The sequence below is a fragment of the Lytechinus variegatus genome, chromosome 18 (genome assembly GCF_018143015.1).
Source record: "Lytechinus variegatus isolate NC3 chromosome 18, Lvar_3.0, whole genome shotgun sequence".
Taxonomy (NCBI): Eukaryota; Metazoa; Echinodermata; class Echinoidea; order Temnopleuroida; family Toxopneustidae; genus Lytechinus; species Lytechinus variegatus.
Window position 1 is genome coordinate 7,113,081 of NC_054757.1, and position 18,842 is coordinate 7,131,922.

The following is an 18,842-nucleotide window of genomic DNA, read 5'->3' on the forward strand; positions in this document are numbered from 1 at the left end:
GAGATTGTGCATACATGGGCAAGACAGATACCAATATCTGGGGTAATATTATATCTCTAAAGAGTAAAGAGACTTTGTTCCAATGTGAAAAGCACTGTATAAAAGATGATTTTTATTTTTATCATTTATTTTCTTAGATTAAATGCAGAGCTGCCAAGTTGTATTTTGCATTTTCAGTATTCTTATCTCCCAAAATCAGTATTTTGACAAAAAAATCAGTATTTTTACCGTGAGATAAATATGCATGCATAATGGCAAAGTTCGATCACTTCTTACATTATTTTGCGCCCCACACCGTCGCACACGAGACCAAAAGCTTCAGTCTAGATTTTGGTTGTTCCGCTGAACTGCGTTGGCTCATTCACCAATACATAGACTGAAGAATTAGGAGGCCCGTACGTACAGACAACGTATTAGCAGTAACGTTAGATCTAACATTCGACGGAAACCTGATTTTTTTCCGATCGTTTTTGCACATAAAATCATAAAATGTCACTTAATGAAAAAGAAATTGCATCCATATTTACGGAAAAATGTATGAAATTCAGAAATATCGTACCTTAGACCGCAGTTACCGCTAATTCCTTTCAAATGATGATCGAAACATCGTCATCTTCGATCCTTCCGTCGGTCAACGTAAGTTGTCATCTTGGATGACGTCATCATCCTTACAGACGTATTTACCAGTCGCAAAATATCGCGATTTGAGCTGCTGCTTTGCGCTTACACACTTCGTGCGTGCGCTCAGAATTTGTCACCCGCATTGATTCGCCAGGATATCGAAAATTCTAATCGGAAAGCCTTGATGAAAGCACAACTCATTGAACGTAGAGGGCAGCAACACACGGCTGCCATTTTTTCATCTCCGCCCGAAAGCTCCCAGACAGGTCTCACGGGCCTAATTACTAGTGGTAGGCCATAGATATTCATTCGAGCCAACCCATTGCTATTTTTTTTATTTTGATATGGCTGATTGACAAAGTGTATGCATATGATTGTACATCTAACACTGATTCTATTTTTGGTAATTACTGAACTTCCTTTTCCCTAATTGGGAAGAAATATCACCAATTTTGGACTATATTTTGACTGGCGGAAGGATTAGGGCCATTTTGCTGTTTGAGTTGATGAATCTGCTCCCCCCGACGGTGTCTTCAAACACGCCAATTTATTTTTGAAATGAGCCGGTCGAGGGACCCTTTTCTGGTCAGATATGGATTGCCAGATATAAATCCTATCCACTGGTAGTAAACATTCGACCCCCGAATTTCATCCTTATTTTTTATGAATTTTTTAAAGTGCCAATTTAACACATGAGTCTATGGGGAATGAATTAGGCCTGTGAGACCCAGATGCTATAGTGGGGAGAACAATACCTTTTCTTATCTAATTTGTTTTTTCCGTATTTTATCATGAAAAAGCGTAGTGCCGTATTTTAAATTGATTTCCGTATGAAATACGGAAAAATCGTACTACTTGGCAGCTCTGTAAATGGTATGCATTGCAAAATGAGAAAAAAATGATATACTTACATAATGACATTTTGTGAAAATATAGGTTTTTCCACTCTGAGAAGGATTGAGAGAGGAACTGTTGCTATGTTGGCTGGATCACCATTATCACTAACTACTATCGTCAACTGAAATAGAATATATTGAAAAAACATAATAATAATTATAGTCACCATTGTGTTACAATGTTATGTTCATCTACTACTATTCTTAATAGCAACAACAACAATTGCAACAATGACAATAATAAAAATATCAATGATTATCAATTATTATATCAATGATGATAGCAATAACAATATGATTAAAATGATAATAAACATAATGTTAAGCCCAAATGTACAGATAAGTTGGTTCTTTTGTAGAATACAAGCCTGGAATTGAGAATAATAAAAGAACATGTCACAATAGTTAAACTGAAAACAAAATCCAAAAAGAAAACAAAAGTAATAAGGAAACAAGCTAAGAACTGGACACTGAATAAACTTGGCCCATCTCACAAAGAATTGGGATACATTGAAATCAAACTAATTGCAATAAATCTAAATTTGTGGCATTAAGAAAATTGTCAATATACTGCCATTTGATATACTTAATAAGCACTTGACCCAGGTGAGGTGAATGGGTATATGGTAGGATTTATTCCTTGAACGCTTATAGCGCGTATTAATATGGTGGCTCAGCTGCAGCCGGTGTAATAATATGTATCCGAGTATATGCACATAATTACTGTGCTATATAAATGGACATATCATTTATTTTTATTATCAAGCAGGATTACAGTGATACATGAAGTATTAATAATAGTAATAAGAATAATACAGGGTATTTATATTGCGCACATATCTACCTTGCTAGGTGCTCAAGGCGCTCCTATATTACCCGGCTAAGCTAGGCATTCAGAGCGCACACAGCTTCTTAAGGAATACTTTCTACCGGTACCCATTTACCTCACCTGGGTTGAGTGCAGCACATTGTGGATCAGTTTTTTGCTGAAGGAAATTACGTCATGGCTGGGATTCTAACCCAAGACCCTCTGTTTCAAAGTACGGAGACTAATCCATTGGGCCACAACGCTCCACAAGCAGAATAAACAAAATTATTACAGCAGAATAAACAAAAAAATGTTCACACTACTTACATTATGCCACATTGATGTATTGCTAATATCACCTGTGACGTAAAGATTTCCTTGGGTTGGGTCTATGAATTCAAATAACTGTGATGGTGGTTCAAGTCGGAAGGTTAACTGTGAATTAGGTGTATTCTGCAGAGTGGTGAAAAACAATGAAATCCATGGTAACCATTCTATGTATGATGATGATAATTATCAATATAATATTATTTTTTACTATTCTTATTATCACCTCAATAATTATCAATTCAATCATCATCACTGTACCACTATCAATATCATCATCACCATCATCATTACTATCAAACATCACCAACATCAGCAGCACTAACATCATCATCATTATCACTGTCATCATCATCATCGTCGTCGTCATCATCATCAACACCATCATCACCACCATCATCATCATCATCATCTCATCTCATCATCATTATCCATTATCATCATCATCATCACCATCATCATCATCATCATTATCCATTATCATCATCACCATCAACATCACTATCACAGTAATCATCATTATCATCATTATCATCACCATCATTATCATCATCACCATCATCATCATCAATAACATCATTATAAACAGCATCACCATATCACCATAGTGTAATTTTTTTAGGATTCTAGGTAAATTTGTAGTTTGTTCATATTCCTACATGTATTTGTTTATATAAAAGAAAATTGTCGCTGAGCAAGTTTCAAGAGTGTCTTTGAATGGTCTACAAATCTACACCATTATTACTATTATCAATATAATCATCACCTTCCACATCAGCAGCATCACCATCAATTTCATCTCCACAAGTTTTGCAACAAAATTAGACTGATGCACATGTTGTCAATACCAAGTTTCTGTTTGTTATAAAAGTGAATTGCAGTCATTTTATTGTAGTGCCTATTTAGCCTTTTATCCATAATTGTTATCAGAAAGAGTGATGTAAACCAAAATTATGCCACAGCCCCTTACTATACATTCAATTACAGAACAATTGCAAAACTCTCTTGAATGACTTACTTCAAGATCTTCGTCTATGACAGTAATGTTTGCAAGGACTATATCTCCTATTTGGTACTCTCGTAGAGCGATGACATCATAACGAGGCTGTTCAAACTCTGGAACGTTGTCATTCACATCCTACACATCAACATCAAAGGTGAAAGACTTCTTGATAAACATCATTCTAAATTTCATAAAGTTTGAGATTAACTTGGATTGTACTTGCTAAAATCATGTTATAGTTGAATTTCATTCTAGAAAGAAGAATTCCATATCTTAAGTTCAATATTCCTCTGATGATATTCGCTTGGAGGCAAATATATAATGACCTAGCCCCTTCTTCACAAACCTTCGCATAAATATTAAACACAACTTGTTGATGTAAATTCAGTTATTTTGCAACATGATAAATATATTCTGCCATGATATAAATTAAAAACACAAACTCTTTCCGGAGAGAGAGATTCATAATCTGTGTGATGTGACTTCATCATACAGATTTTACATCCCACTGCTACAATCAAAAGAATGAAATACAAAAACAACCAAAAAACATATCACTTGGAAATATTTGAGGCATCTGCATATCCATAAACTCACCGTAACTAAAATTGTAACATTGGTGACATCGGTCAAATTTTCACCATTGACATCGACGTCTGTGACGGTCACCTGCAGAAAGAATGACCTAGCCCCATTCTCAAAGTCCAGCGGGATAATGAGGGAGAGGTTTCCAGTCACGGGATCTATGCTGAAGATGTTGGTGTCCCCAAGGGTGATTTCATAGAGAAGAGGGGCGTCACTGTCCCTATCCAATGCCTGTTTATAAGGCAAAAATAAAGAGAACATTGTAATACTGTAAATGGAAGCTGTTTTGAGGTAATATAACCTCATCAGCATAAATTCATTAACAGAGTAATTGGTACACTTTGGATATCAAGCAAATTTGAAGAATGCAGTTACATAAACAGCTATAAAAAATTTCTTATTGATGCCTATATATAAATCTGAAAGTTATAGGTTATAATTGCCTCATTTACTCCCACACACTTTACATTATCTCTCTCTCTCTCTCTCTCTCCCATCTACGATTATTATGATTTTATTATGGTCTTGGGAGCCCAGCCTTAGAAAGGCCTTTGGCCTATGCTGGCTCCCTCAGATTCCCATTTATTCTGTTGTTATTCTATTTTTGTATCCTTATCTGTATATACATGTAGTGTATTCTTTGATTTGTATGTTGTATGTTTTTTAATGAGAATTTGAAATAAATGAAATGAAAAAAAAAATGAAATAAGACTATGGGTATGTGATAAGGTGTGAATTGATAAAAGATGGGGTGAAAGTAAAAACTATTATGTCCATATTGATCCCCCATAAGTAAGGAGTAAATAAATAAGGGGTAAGGTGAATTAAATGGATATCATTATTTTGTATTTGTACACCTGTTGGTTGGGTTGTGGTTGTCTCCATTAATCAAACTCCCTTCTTTGATTTGTTACTTGAAAAGCAGTTTGAGCAGTATTAAAGAGAAATTCCAGGAGTTGCAGTAAACAATGATTTCATGAGAAAGTCTGTAAACAAGGCTTAATTGTCAGTATATCATCGAGGATCTAGATCTGGTACAGTTACATTAACTGAACATTGTGAAATCTTGAAATCTACGCTGAAAAATGTTCCCACTAAAGTCCCCAACACAGATAAGCGCACGTGGGACAATGTATAATTATTGCTTAGATTGTCGGGCCCGACGCTCTACCTGAATCCTGTGCTTATTTGCTGATTTCTCATCAATTACCCAATTTCTTCCAGAATCCTTTGGCACATGCGTTTTATTTATACAATCAGACACTTTGGTGGTCATTTCATTGGATTCTGTACGAACTCATTTTGATATCTTTACCAAAACTAGCATTTACCTTTAAAGGACAAGTCCATTCCAACAAAAAAAAATATTTGAAGAAAAAAAATAAATATCCAAAAATCATAACACTGAAAATTTCATCAAAATCGGATGTAAAATAAGAAAGTTATGACATTTTCAAGTTTCGCTTAATTTCACAAAACAGTTATATGCACATCCTGGTTGGTACCTACCACTCACTTTTTCTTTTGCATTCTATTATATGAAATATTCTAATTTTCTCCACATTGTCAAGTGAAACAGTGATTACTTCCACCCTATACATGTGGAATAAGCATTGTTTAATACTGTATGGTTCAATCAATTTAGTCCCTATGGTCAAATCTGTAAAAAGTGAAATATTGTATAATTAAAACAATAAAAAACAAATAGTGTGTGATGGACATCATTGACTGACTCATTTGCATGTCACTGAGTTGTGCATACCACTGTTTTGTGAAAAATAAGAGAAACTTTAAAATGCCATAACTTTATTAATTTACATCCGATTTTGATGAAATTTTCAGTGTTATGGTTGTTAAATTTTCTCTTTTTATTTAAATAAACTTTTTGTTGGGGTGGACTTGTCCTTTAAGAATTTTCAAAGAATGGGTGCATTCTGACAAGCATTGGGTGATGATTGTAGGTGTTTCCAGATATGGGGTCTAATTTGTATCCAGTTGGTCAATAAGCAGATAGGGTGTAATTCTCAGATCATGTAACATCAAGGCTAAATACATTTAGTGTACAATTTCACTGGTCTAATTACCGATTGGACAAACTATCACTTATTCTAATACTCACTGGCCTGTATTCTGAACTCGGGTCTAACTTAAACTCAGGTTTTAAAGTTGTGGTTTAAGTATGGGAAGCCAAAAGTATCAAAATTTTTATCAAGTTGTATGTTTCTTATGTTTACGGTGCTCTTTCCTGATTCATTGCCGGTGTAGACAATCATCTATTTATACTTCCAAGACAATTATGAATGATTTGAGAGCCAAATGAGCTGAAGTATGATATCTCTACTGTTAGTGATTATGTAACAATTGGCTATCCATACTTAAACCACAACTTTAAACCTGGGTTTAAGTTAAACCTGACTTCAGAATACGAGCCATTATGTCTATTGTTTAGCTGATTTTCCTGATGGTTTAATTTCCCCTTCCTTAAAATACTAAGCAATATTACAACGTGACTTTGCATGAAAGCCTACAGGGAACTTGTCTGATTTTAGTACATCATGCAATATACATTCTGATAGTGCACAAACGACCATGCAGACGAAAAAATTCATTTTTTAATGCACTGTTAAAAGACCCTATATAAATGTAGAAGAATAATCTACCTGAATTGCATAAAATCCTTGCAGAAGAGACTCCTCTGGCACCTCAATGATGTATTCATCAGTCTCAAAAATTGGCCGGTTATCGTTGGTATCCTGCACGATGATCGTGATCGGAATGCTGGCTTCGAGGGGATCAGAAGTCGTATCAGTGGCCACAACAGTCACCATGTAAACATCCTGTTGCTCCCGGTCTAGAGCCATTATCGTGAAGATGCGGCCGGTTGCGGGCTCGATGCGGAACTGAGGCACGTCGGGAACGAAGAAGAATCGGATGGCAGAGTTGGCTGTGCCAGGTTGATCTGCGTCAGTGGCCTATATAGTCAAAGAAACAGTCATTGCTTATGAATACAGATTAAATACTCTTTATTTCATACTGTAATATCACACGGATGCACCCAGGTGAACGCAGGTAATCTGCCTAGTGTGAAAGGAGCATTACTCACCATTATTTGTCCAACTAATTCATTGCTGACGCCTTCAACAATCAAGAACGTATCCTGGCCAGTGAAGACAGGTGGCTCGTCGTTGACATCATTTATAGTGATGAGGACATTGACAGAAGCTGTTAAATTCCCATCAGAAGCTTCAAAGATGAGTGAATAGGTATCAAGGACTTCTCGATCTAAGGAGCCCTGGACCCGAATTTCTCCATTGCTGTAAATAAAGAATTAATTCTTTAACTAGCTCGTCATCACTGTCATCATTATCATTATCTTTATCATCACTGTAATTGTCATCATTGTAGTATCGTCATCACCATCATAATCGATCCACCACTGTAAAAAAGTACTGCTCCATACAGTACCATGGTATTACTATGGTACTTCTGTATTTTCAAATAGTACTTTCCGATTCTGTATGGTACTTCTGTGGTAGTACTATAGTACTAATGAATTTACCATGGATACTATGGTAATACCATAGTAATACCATGGTACTGTATGGTACTTTTTTACAGAGGCACCACCACCATCATCATCATTACCACAATCTTGTTTACAAAAATGTTATCATTTTAAATGCTTGATAAACATAGCTATTACCATCATTATCATCATAATCATCATCACCACCACCATCATCATCACTGCCGTTACCACCACCATCATCATCATCATCCTTATCATCATGATCATCACCATCATCATAAACATCCTTATAATCATCACTATCATCATCACCATCATCATCATCACCATCATTATCATCATCATCATCACCATCATCATCATCATCATCACTGCTACCATCGTCTTCCTTATAACCATCATCATCACAATGTAAACTATGTTAATTAAAAATGCTATCAACATTTAAATGTATGATAAACATACCTAGCACCACCAGTCGTCATGAATGCATTGTTGATGTTCCCTGATGTGATGCTGTATGTTATCAACTCTCCATCAGGATCAGAAGCCTGAGGTAAAAAGAAAAAAATAATTATTATAATAACAAGAAGAACAAATAAGAACAAAAAAAAAACAAGAACACAAAAAAAAGATCGAGAGGGAGAAAAAAGGAAGAACAAATTGGCATAATGGAATAAATTTGGAGAAAACAAGAAGAAATTGAAGAGGAAGATAGGAAGGCGGAAGAGGTGGAAGAGAAGAAGAAGTAGAAGAAAAGAAAACTCTTAATTAATAGATGAGGAATCATCACTGAAAACATCAAGTACTTGATTAACAATTCTAACTTCAGAGCACTATATCTTACGGCAACCAAAACTGGGGGCTTCCAAAAAAAGTATAAAAAAGTAATATCGATGGGTTATGCAATGGGCTAGGTATGTTGCTATGTCAGTCAATTAATTACCTTTTGTAAAGCATACTTCATGCCTTCCAGTTTGGAATAACCTTTCAAGTAAAACACTTAAACAAGAGTCACAAGCACCACCTAACACACCTCGATTGAAAACTATTGAAATCAAGAAATACACTGCAAAAAATATCAAATTCATTCCAAGACTCCCCGAACTGATAAGAACAGTATTTCCGGAAATCAACTTTGCCCGATTACGCAAAGAAACACATTAAATATCTCACTTGAATTGTAGCGACGAGAGCGTTATAAGGTAGATTTTCGTTAGCACTGGTTGGGTATGTTGTTTGACTAAACTCTGGTGGTCTGTTATTTACTCCTAAGATGATGTTGATATAAACGGATGCAGTAGATCTGTTGGAGAAAATAAATAAAAGGGTGAAAAATTACCGATATCACTCCATGACAAAAACCTCCATTTGAGAACACTATACTCCTATTCCCTCTGCATCAATTCTCTGCTCCAAGTACAACAAACCCTTACTGCCCCAAGCACACCTGTGTCTTGACCTCGATCCGAAGATAACACAACAGCCCGGTATATACAGTGATAGTTGGGGGCCACACACGATAGATATACATGTATGGCAGTGCATAGAGCTCTCTGGGCAATGTGTGAGCGCGGTAGCATCCCTGCAAACTATGCCGTCATTTTATCCCCTTACTTTCCTTATTTCGAGGTCGATTTTCTTCGTTCGAAATTGAAAGTGGACTAACATTGGATTTCTGAATACAATATGCCTTTAAAAACGTGATTAAATATCGAATACAATAATTTCATTCTGAAGGTCCTACTACAGGCAGAGAAGTCTTACGCAATAGCAAAGCTGTTGTTTATTATTTCATCCTTGGCTCAACGCTCATATACTGGCCTGTGGAGGTGAAATTGAGACAGCTGGATTACCTGGTCAATCAGGGTCGATCGGCGCTTGGAAATGAGTTTTTCAAATTCCAAACAGAAAAAGGGGTATAGAACCACAGTTTGCAATCTGAACTGCTGTCTTTCTCCAAACGGGGGTTTGACGTAATGCATATCATCAATTTTCAATAATATTTAGAGGAAGCCATTGTAAAGTGCCATGCAAAACATCATCCCCATTATCAAGATGGTCAACTTAAAACTCCACCTATTCTCTTTCCTCCTCCACCACTTCGTCCTCCCCCTTCTCCTTTTTTCTTCTCCCCCTCCTTCCTCTGCTTCTTCTCCTCCTTTACCTTCTCCAACTTCTCCTCATCATCACCATCACCTTCATCTTCATCGTTACTACCCACACTAAATCATTATCATCCACTGATGCATACAAGACCATCTACCCAATCATCACCATCCACATCAATATCAGGGCCCCGTCTTACAAAGAGTTACAATTGATCCGATCAATTGCAACTATGGACGGCCAGCAACGTCAACATCTATTATGCATGTTTAATTGTTCAAAATATTTTCTAGCTGTGATGTATATTCATGCATCCATTTTTTTCTTGAAAATTCACTACGTTCCGCTTTGCATACAAAGGACATTGTGCAAATTTTTCGTAGAAAAAATTATGACACTGTTGGATTTCCATAGAGTTACGATTGATTGGATCAATTGTAAACCTTTGTAAAACAGGGCCCAGATGACATCTTTTACACCATGATCATTCAATTATCCGTACTCCTATACATCATCATTTCTCATTCCGCCCCTTCCCCCTTCCTCACCGTTTATTCGCATCCTGCCTGTCCGTGGCATGAAGCCGGATGATATACTCTCTGTCTGCAATCAAAGACCCAGCAGAGACCAGACGGATGACGACATTATTCCCCTCCGTTACCACCGAGAACAATGAGCTTGCTTGCGAGGATACAAATTCATGATCGACAATTGGTGGCAGGGATGTTGCATCAGGATCAATGACTGGAATCTAATGATGAGAAATAATTACATTTGGTAAAATAATATTTGACATGCTGACAAAATATTTTACTCAACTACACTATTTATATAACATTTGCAAATATAATTTTGTGTTTGCTTAAATTTGTTAACATGCTGTGAAGTGAAATGAGGTTTTATGAAGTATTCATGTCATGTGCATCAGCAATTCTTGCATGTTTGAAGTAAAATGTATACTAATCATGCTTTGAAACAGAATTTGAACTCAATCAAAATAAATCAATGGCTACATATCTCCTAAATATGTTCTAATCTTTCTCACAACATAATACTGCAAAGAAAGAAAGAACTGAATGATTATTCATCATATTCATTGATATTACCACTGCCTAGCAGTTTTCACTTTAAATTGGCCACTCCATGTGATAAATAAAATGATTTTCAATAAAAAAAAATGGTAAACTTTGTACCTTTACCATGATTTATCCCATTTTAACACAATGGGAGTGTATCTCATATAAATGTAATCAATCTTTTTCTAAAATATTGTATTTTCCAGTCCAATGCTTGCTAAATATAAGAACTTGGTAAATATAAGAACAAAGATTGAAATGAACTTCAACGGTCGCTGACCGGACTTGAAATTAATTAGAATCTGATTTAGCACCAAAGAAACATCGCAAGTCATGCATAGTTGTACATAACAGTCAAAAACCAAAATGGTGTCATGCTACCCCTCTTCTAAATGAACTACATTGGCTACCTGTTTCTGATAGCATACATTATCGAATACTTGTTCAAACCTATAAATCTCTGTCAACCACACTACCTTCTTACATTTCTTCATTATTTCAGCAACAAAGATCTACATACTCTCTTCGTTCTGCAGCTGCTCCTTCCGATGTCATTTCAAAATTCAGAAAACAGGCCGGTTTCAACTCCTTTCAATCTCTTGCCCCCCGTCTTTGGAACAAACTCACTCCATCTCTTCGAAACCTCTCTTCTCTTGACCTCTTCAAAAAACATCTCAAAACACACTTATATAACTATAAACCTTAACTTGTCCTTTGCAATCAACAGCACTTTGTATCCTCAGGATACAAGTGCTATATTTAAATTCAATTATAATTATTATTATTAACTTACAATTTTATGAAACCCAACCCAATGAATGTAGAGAATGACTTACTGAGATGACTTCAGTATTGACCACAGCATTGTCCTTGAGATTGACGGTATATCTGTCAGTCTGGGAATTATAGAACTGATTTCGGTGAAATTGTGGTGGGTCTTCGTTCAGATCCTTGACCAGTACTGTGACAAACAGGGTTGGTAACTGCTGAGAAGCTGTGAAATAAATCAACAAAGAAATGTTTGTTATTTTAAAAATGATACATCTATAGCGATTTGGAATATATAAGTAACACATAATGAAATGGTATCACATATTTTTTTAAAGAAATAATTCTAATGATGATACTAGTAATAATAATACTAATAACAGTAAAGAAATAGCAGAATGTATTTAGTGCTTTTTTCCCAGAGGATACAAATTTCAAATATTATTACTCTTTAATAGCACATTTTTTCTGTAATAATCATTACATAATCAAAGCACAAGTTATAGAGATGAATGATAACATATTTATTGCATGTAGCACTTGGAGCATTAGGAAGGTTAAGGTGGTATGTTGAAATAGGACGGGAAATCCGTGTGTTATTTCAAAAGTAACAAGTATAACTTTGAAAGGTAATTGCATAGTATTTAGAAAGAAAATGTGTAGTATTTGGAAGGTAAGAATAGAATATTTAAAGGTAAATGTGTAGTATTTGGAAAGTAAGAATAGAATATTTGAAAGTAAATGTGTAGTATTTGGAAAGTAAAATCAAAGAATTTGGATGATGAAGGAGCATCCATCTTGCAGGTGAAGCGTTTGGAATGAACAAACTTACGATCAAATTGCCCAGATTCGTTGCTTGGCCTTGCTACGATCTGAACAAAAGCAAACAAGTATTTGAAAATATTGTAAATAAATACATTTATGACACAGTCATGTTGGGTAATAAAGGTAATGAAAGCAAGTTATGATAGCACTTAAAGTAATGATAATCAATATAAATGATAATAACTGTAAACAGCAATTATAATGATGTATATGATAAAAATACAGATGGTATTAATGGTATTAATGATAAAAACAATGTCAATAATAACAAGAATAATATGACAATGAATAAAGGATAAAATTGATAAAAATTAATATTATTGATTTGTACATATATTTTTTAGAGATACTTTCAATTTTGTATTTATATGTCACTTTTCCATTGTTTGAATGGAACCTTCCTAAACAAGCATGCGTTCAGGAGTGTACCACTTCATTCACTATGATTTCTCATATTTCTCCTTACGCTGTAAATTTTTTTGTATTGTTGAAAATTGGAGGCAAATTCTTGATCAATCAAAAATAAACAAAAGATAAATGATGCAATAATCATGAATATCAAATTCTTGTCCTGCACAGACTGTACAGTGTATATTACAATTATCAATCAAAGTCTGCAGCAAGTATGTAATCAAGAATTGATAATGAATGTAACATTTATCGGTGCTAGAGCACTAAACTGAATTTTCAACCGAAGTTTACACCCTACATACTTACCGAGACATTGTGGCTGTCTTGTGTTTCCGCATCCAGATCAGGTACACCACTGTATGCAAGATACACTCCATTTCCTGGGGCAAGGTTTGTGGTAAAAATGGAGTTGTCCCTCAGCAGGTAGTTGAGAGTGGAATCTTCATCCTGTTTAAAAAAAACATCAAAAGGATTTACAGTTATTCATTCAGCATTCTCTCTTCACCAATTCTTATCAAAACATTTTGGTGTTTATCTTCTTCTTCTTATGACACTCATTACAGATCCCATGTTCTTTTTAAAGTCCTGTCTTCTTTATCTTCTAAACACGTAACCCATCAACTAATCGATTCTCTGATTCCATCTCAATATGGCAGCTCATTTCATGCAAAACGCTCTATAAAGAGCAAATTTGTGTTTCTACTAACCTATTTGTAGTTTTACACCTTCATTCTGAAATAAATAGACCAATTCGTAGTTACTTCATGGACAATTTTGGTCAAATGACCTTTCATTTCTTCCATTATGATAGGCAGATTTTAAAGCAAGATATTACGTAAGCATGCCTTACATAGCAGGATGAAGAAATTGAACAGACCAGGTGAATAGAATATAGCAATTCAATGAACACTTTACGAAGGTATTTGTTGCATTTCTACTTTGAATGCATATTATAGCATGTTGCGCAATGTACTTGGCAAACTGTGAAATAGCAGTCGTTCGTGGACGCATTGTTGTTTTGTGGATGTGAATGAAAACACAATTCAAAAGATTATATGAATAATCAAGACATCAAAGTTGGTTCTTATCTCATTAAATTTTGAACCACCATGTCACTTTAGTACCAATGACCTTCTTCTGATCATGTGCAGAACTTTTTGATCATGCGCAGAAAGGAACTACAAACTGGCTTATTCAGTCATTACAATATGAATATAAATTCAAAAAGAAGATACTACTGTTGACACCAATTTAAAGGAGAAATGCTATTTTTTAATCAACTTTCCGAATTAAATTCAAAGGGTCAATATTCTGTCTTGAATATTTGAATTCGATTCAAATAAACAATTATTTTTCTTTCAATTGACATACCTCATATAGGTATACAAATTAAAAATATAGTACAAAACATTGTGAATATGAATACAGTATATAACTTGTGTGTGAGGAAGAAGGCGTAAACCCAGAAAGCAGGGGCTTGTGTCGGGATACACTTGTAATATTACATAACTAAACAACTATAATACCTGGTCCAGGTCTGGATCAAAAGCTTGGATGAGCAGAGGCACAGTTCCGTCCCTGTCGCTGGTTACCTGAGTTCCGGGTACTACATTCTCAGAAATATAACCAATCAGAGTCTGACTCTGAAAGTAAGGCGGGGCCTCATTGATGGGTATAATCTCGATCCTCAATGTGGCTGTAGTGCTGCTCACACCTTTGGTAGCCTATAGAGTGTTAACACAAAAACTAAGTTTTAAAGGACAAGTCCACCCCAACAAAAAGTTGATTTGAATAAAAAGAGAAAAAACCAAGAAGCACAACACTGAAAATTTCATCAAAATCGGATGTAAAATAGGAAAGTTTTGACTTTCGTTTTATTTCACAAAACAGTTATATGGACATCCTGGCTGGTATGCAAATGAGGAGACTATGACGTCATCCAATCACTATTTCTTTTGTATTTTATTACATGAAATATTCTAATTTTCTCCTCATTGTCAAGTGATGCAACGATTAATTCCTCCCTGAACATGTGGCATAAGCATTGTTTAATACTATATATTTCAGCCAAGTTGGTCCTTATTGTCAAATCTATAAACAATGAAATATTGTATAATTCAAACAATAAAAAAACAAAATAGTGAGTGATGGACATCATCGACTGACTCACCTTGTTTGGCATATCACTGTTTTGTGAAAAATAAGTGAAACTTTAAAATGTTATAACTTTCGTAATTTTTTTTTTATTTCTTTAAGGCATGGTCTGTCCTGAAAATATTTATATCTAAATAAATAGAGTAAAATTCACTGAGCAAAATGCTGAAAATTTCATCAAAATCCGCGAACAAATATAGAAGTTATTGAATTTTAAAATTTATCAATAATTTGTGATAACAGTGATATGCACATTGTCATGAATATTCAATAGGTAGTTTGATGATGTCACATCCCCAGTTTCCCCGTTTATTCTTATGTTATTACATGAAATCATATATGTTTAATATCTTCATTCATGTGTAAATGATGCCTCTCCATTATAATGAAATAAGTCGCAGCAGTAAATAACTAATGCACTTAATCAGTTGTCAATCCAATTGTTTTAGTTCTTGGTAGAAAAATTTTTAATACACCTAATTTCATATAATATAATACAAAAAGAACAAGTGGGGAAATGACATCATCAGCCCACCTAATGAATTGTTGTTATCCAATTTTAATCGAATTTTCAGCAGTTTGCTCTGTGAATTTTACTCGATTGAAATGTAAATATCTCTAGCCTGGACCAACCCTTTAATATTAATAATAATGATAATTAGTGCAACAATATTGTTCTTTACGGTACACCGTGTGGGGAGTGATAGACGGACTAAGGAAAGTGTATAGGGAATCGTTCTTTCTGGGAAGTTATACAATAATGCCAATGAAATGTGGACTTACTGTGACATTCAAGACAAAGACAGCATACTCTGTTCGACGAACCTGCTGGACAAGCATTACATCACCAGTAGATGGGTTGATTGAAAAGAAAGTTGAATACGCTGGAGGTTCCCCTAAGATATAAAAAAATAAAAATATATCAACTTATGTACAGAGCATAATATACACATGAGGTGCTATCATAAAAGCCATATTTTGTTGAAATTTCAATAAGCCTATATAATATGAATCACTACATAACATTTCATTTATTCAATTCATGAAGAGATGCTTGATTTACAAACAACTTTTGAAATATATAATAGCTCCACAATAAATCTAATCTTCATAAGAAAATAATATGTTCATCTCAAACAATCATGCACTCAGACTAACCATCAATTTTTTAAAAGTAACTTCATCCTACTCCTAATCCAATACACTAAATTAAACCAAATCATAAAATCAAAGATTTAACATCATGCTAGACCAAATTCTAAAACTAATCTTATTCAGTCTTATGGCATGGACCTGCAGTCCAAACCCATATAGAAGTTACAAACTGACTACAGGTCCAACGTTTGAGCCCAGTGTCACATCTTTTATTTGATGACAAAAAATTGCTCACCAGACATAAATAATCACATCTATAAAAAAAAAAAAGCCTAAGTCACTTCCAGAACTGATAAAATATCCCAAATCTTGAAATTCCAATCTTAACCTTATCCAAAACTTATCACAAAGAAGTATATTAACACTGAAACTAAGATATATTCTTACACCTCTGAATTACAACCTAAATTCACAAAGTTAGTTTCAACTGCACCATGGCACAAGACCATGGACTATGCATGTTTTATCTACATGATTATGCTTAAATTTCATCCCAAATACTCAAGAAAATACTCATCTCTTTCTCAAGAAAAGTCCAATTTAAAATGCAGGTTTGGGCAAATGGCACTAAACTCATGCTTGAACAAAGAGCGATAAAATTCAGAATCTGCATAGGGCAGGTTTTTGTACCATGATACAATTAAATCTGTGTGAATTTTGGTCTATATTTTAATTGGTCTATAAGCAGTTGTGGCATATTTTTAAGATACCAAATAGAATAAACTCATTGGTCTATTATCAATTACATCAATTGTCATTTGGTTTACATTAGACCTGGTCTAATACCACTTTAAGTCTAATTATCATTTCATCCGATGGCCTGATGGTCTAATTTCCACTTAGTCTACTTATCATTCTGCACTTTGTCAAATGAAAAATTGATATGAACATAGTTCCTCTAACCATATAGACTAAGCGGTGTTTAATAGACCAAGTGGATATTAGACCAAATGGGTATAGCCCAACTCGAAATCAGACAAAATGGTAAATGGGAAAGATGTTTAGTTGGAGAGCTGGTTGCAGATGAAATACAGTTAAACCAGAGCGGATCAGATCAAATGGAATATAGACAGAACAGATGTAGACCAAATGGTCATTTTCAGACTAAAGTACCTACCTCCTGTGAAAGAGAATATTACAGATTGGGGATCTACTGTTCCTCCAGAACTATTGACAACCATGATTTGGTTTGGAAAGAACTCTAATGGTGTTGCTCTTGACTGTAGGGAGAATGAATAGATTGATTTAAAGATGGAATCAGCGATGATCAAAGTAAGCCCCATCATTGATACTTTGTATGCAATATTCATTTTTCAGAATATTTGTGTCATTTTATCCGTGCTTCATGGCTTTCATAACAGCTATCTATAATTTGATGTTCTCAGAAATGAAGAGAAAACATACACATCTACATGCCTATTTTTTTAACTGTTATGATATTGAATTGAGCTTCTTTGTAATTTGATTTGAAAAGAAAACAAAATCTTACTATGAAATTATCATAGCATATAGGCCGAACTTATTGATCATCATGTAACACATGACCCATTTTCTCTTTTTCATTGGTAATCTGTTAAATTCTTGTCATATTCTGATGAAGTACTCCTGTGCTAGTCAGATATGACATGTTCACATTGACATATAAGTTAATAATACCACTTAAAAGTGGGAAGGTTCTTTCCTGTTGTGTCTCATACAAATTGGTGGCAGCGGTGGGATTTGAACCAACTCAATCAAGCCATTTCAGTCCATCAACATCATCTGACTCCCACCCCTTCCCCCTCTTGTCTACCCCCTCCTTACTCTCTCCCTTCCCCCTGTTACATGTTGCAAATGCACATTCAAAGGTATGTGATTGATCCATATTCAACATCAGGAATTTATTCTTAACATTTTTATAAACATGAAAAAAATAAATATTTCTTTGAACTTGTACTACATAATGAACAGATGTCAGCATTTCTCTCCCTGGTCCCGATTTGCTATTTTGCATTTTCACTTCATGAACCTGACCTTGAAATCGGTTTAGCAATAGGGTATTAATTTGGAAAAAAGCACAGGTACTCTTGAATAGTCTACTTGTACCAAATTTATGCAAAGAGGGGTGAAAAAGGCTGGAAATGTAGCTAAAACACCCCTTTAATAAGGGTAAAATTAAAGTATGTGGAATGATCATGGCTACTACTTTGAATAGAGTACCCGGTAATAACAACAGGGGTCCGTAACACAAAGGTTAGTGATTGATCATACGCTTGATTTTCAAAATTAAATGTACATTGCAGGCAATACTATCAATCGTAAAGATATTCTTCTATGATGGTTGCTAAGCTTTGTTTTACGGGCCCCTGGCCACCAAACATTTAACCTTTGTTTCCTATATAATAACATTTAATATATAAATCTTACTGTTTTCTCCAGTATTGATGAGGTGTATTCCATGTCTTGGCATCTGGTAGTGTTGCATCCTACAAACACTGGAGCTTGGTCGTCAACATTCAACACGTTGACGGTTAGCGTTGTTGTGTCATTTAATGAAGGCGTACCTCGATCCTGAAAAGATAAGTCGTTGACTTAA

The 18,842-nt window shown here is 34.8% G+C and overlaps 1 protein-coding gene across 3 annotated transcripts in view; it reads right to left on the reverse strand.

The window, feature by feature from the left end:
• Positions 1-18,796, reverse strand: part of LOC121431760 (protocadherin-15-like) — a 40,946-nt gene extending 22,150 nt beyond the window's left edge. For all 3 annotated transcript variants that reach the window (XM_041629459.1, XM_041629457.1, XM_041629458.1), the window contains exons 1-16: positions 18,674-18,796; positions 17,385-17,487; positions 15,896-16,008; positions 14,485-14,682; positions 13,265-13,405; positions 12,555-12,594; positions 11,791-11,948; positions 10,427-10,629; positions 8,946-9,075; positions 8,235-8,320; positions 7,344-7,554; positions 6,901-7,212; positions 4,253-4,471; positions 3,671-3,790; positions 2,653-2,778; positions 1,533-1,639 (exon numbers count right to left, since the gene is read on the reverse strand). In XM_041629459.1, the coding sequence (XP_041485393.1) occupies positions 1,533-1,639; positions 2,653-2,778; positions 3,671-3,790; positions 4,253-4,471; positions 6,901-7,212; positions 7,344-7,554; positions 8,235-8,320; positions 8,946-9,075; positions 10,427-10,629; positions 11,791-11,948; positions 12,555-12,594; positions 13,265-13,405; positions 14,485-14,682; positions 15,896-16,008; positions 17,385-17,487; positions 18,674-18,706 (2,300 nt within the window). In that variant the 5' untranslated portion in view covers positions 18,707-18,796. The remainder of the gene's footprint in view (positions 1-1,532; positions 1,640-2,652; positions 2,779-3,670; positions 3,791-4,252; positions 4,472-6,900; positions 7,213-7,343; positions 7,555-8,234; positions 8,321-8,945; positions 9,076-10,426; positions 10,630-11,790; positions 11,949-12,554; positions 12,595-13,264; positions 13,406-14,484; positions 14,683-15,895; positions 16,009-17,384; positions 17,488-18,673) is intronic.
• Between the last annotated feature and the right edge of the window lie 46 nt (positions 18,797-18,842).